General features: G+C 37.5%; 1 protein-coding gene across 1 annotated transcript in view; it reads right to left on the reverse strand.

The window, feature by feature from the left end:
* TRPM6 (transient receptor potential cation channel, subfamily M, member 6) overlaps positions 1 to 2,029 on the reverse strand; it is a 130,309-nt gene that overhangs the window by 70,588 nt on the left and 57,692 nt on the right. The window contains exon 21 of the mRNA XM_012644416.1: positions 585 to 713. Within this exon, the coding sequence (XP_012499870.1) occupies positions 585 to 713 (129 nt within the window). The remainder of the gene's footprint in view (positions 1 to 584; positions 714 to 2,029) is intronic.

Below are 2,029 nucleotides of genomic sequence, written 5' to 3' on the forward strand. Positions count from 1 at the left end.
TAGAAATGCTAATTATTTTTAAATGATTCATTACAAACTAAAAATAAAAATTTCATTTTGTTTCTTGGACTGCTTGCCCCAAAGGAATTTTCAAATTCAATTTTCAAAGGTGTTTAGTAGGATCTTTCAAAAGTTATAAATGTATTCCTTACATATTGCACAACTCCAGCCATTTATGTGCCACTCGGTGAGATGAAACTGATAATATAAGTAATGCTAAGCTATAAAAATCAATTCCACCTCTCCCCCCAAAAAATTCAGGGAGCTCAAATAGTTGGGGGGATTTAATAACAACTAGATGGCATCATCTTCCATTTTAGGACTAGTAAACATACTAACACATCCACTTTGAAGATAACTGCTTCCAAAGTGCAGCAACCAGCAGAAAGCAGTTGACAAGGATAAAGGGTTAAAATTGAATTGGGGATTTACCCTCCCCCCAGATAACCTCCTTGTAGCATGCAAATCAAGATCAGCATTTTCTGTCTTCCCCCACACCCGTGACATGCCCATTTTCATCACCAGAGCCAAGAACATTTCCAAGCAGAGGGGCGTAGAAGACCAATGTGCGAGAGATAACTCACCTCCCTGACTTTCTCAATAGCGTTGGTGAAGATGTAAATGATGACAAGCCACTCTTGCACACTGGGCTGGGGCTGCATCTCCACCAACACCGTGTAGGTGAACAGCATGAGGAATGCCAAATATGCCATCTGTGAGGGGAACACACATTCCCTGGACGTGAGTGACAGTGAGCATGGAGGATGCCAAGCAGACACAGACCCAGAAACACAGCCACGAACTTCAACGGGATAATATGAACATAGAACTGGGACCATCTTCAGATTATTGAGGATCCAGTATCTAAAAAGGCACAAGAATCCACAGTTTTCTAGTCTAGGATTTAGTGGTGGAACGGAAATCACTGTTCTCGGATGCACGGAAGGAGACACTGTCTCTCTCGTCCTATTGGCTGCTAACCCTGCACATTCCAGGACTAACACTGTCAGGCTAACAGCAAGCCAAGGAGGAATCACATGCCTTTCCCTCTATCGTAAACATAGAAAATATGTGTGCTAAGCATGCCGGATAAGCTAAGCAGTGTCAGTATTTTTTCAAGTAGTATATTTCAAATACAGTGAATTGTGATATTTACAACTGCTGGGAGTTTTATTTTATAATGTGTTGATTAAAATATTTTGATTAATAGAAAAGTTTTGTCCAACTGTAAGCCCTTGTAATTAAGGACTGTTTATTAATGTTTTTATGTTCAGCACTCAGCATTCCACCTGATATGACAGGCATTCAATAAATGTTTGTTTAATTACTAACTGTGCATATTACACCTAGATTCCCAAACTCTTCAAAGAATTAAACATGATGAACACACACATTATGTTTAATCGTTTTGTAATCTTATCTAATGTTCTTATCTTCTTAAGATATATTTCTCAGAAGCAGAATAGCTACTCACGCACATTGAGTACTGTGAAAAATATTACTAAATTACCCACCAGAAAGGCTTTACCAATTTTCACTATCTCCAACAATGTATGAGACTGCGCATTCCTTTAACTAGCTTCAGAGACAACAGATTGTGCTCACTGATCAATACTGCATTAAAAATCCTAGATCAGTAGACAGAGAAATGTGGATAGGTGTTCATTCTCACAAGAATCATAATATAATCTTGATCCCTATTTCTCATATCTTTTTGAATTCTACGTAAGTTTACAAGTCTGTTTCTAAGTCTAGTTCTGCACAGAAAACATAGAGAATGTCTTAAATCGTTACTGACTATACAAGAGTGGTCTTACTTACAACAGGTAGTATTTGGGGCAGTCATAATGGGTATTACTGCCTATGAGTTAAGAAATTATAGAAGAGGAGCATATAAGGAAGTCAAAGTAAATTTCATTAATTCTATACTTCTCTTGGTCTATGTTTCAATGTCTGAGTATTTTTGATGACCCCTTAGGGACATAATTTAAATAAATTTGAGCAGTCATTTTAATGATCAAGTAATCTT

This window comes from Propithecus coquereli, unplaced genomic scaffold (genome assembly GCF_000956105.1).
Source record: "Propithecus coquereli isolate 6110/MARCELLA unplaced genomic scaffold, Pcoq_1.0 Scaffold211, whole genome shotgun sequence".
In the NCBI taxonomy this organism is placed as follows: domain Eukaryota; kingdom Metazoa; phylum Chordata; class Mammalia; order Primates; family Indriidae; genus Propithecus; species Propithecus coquereli.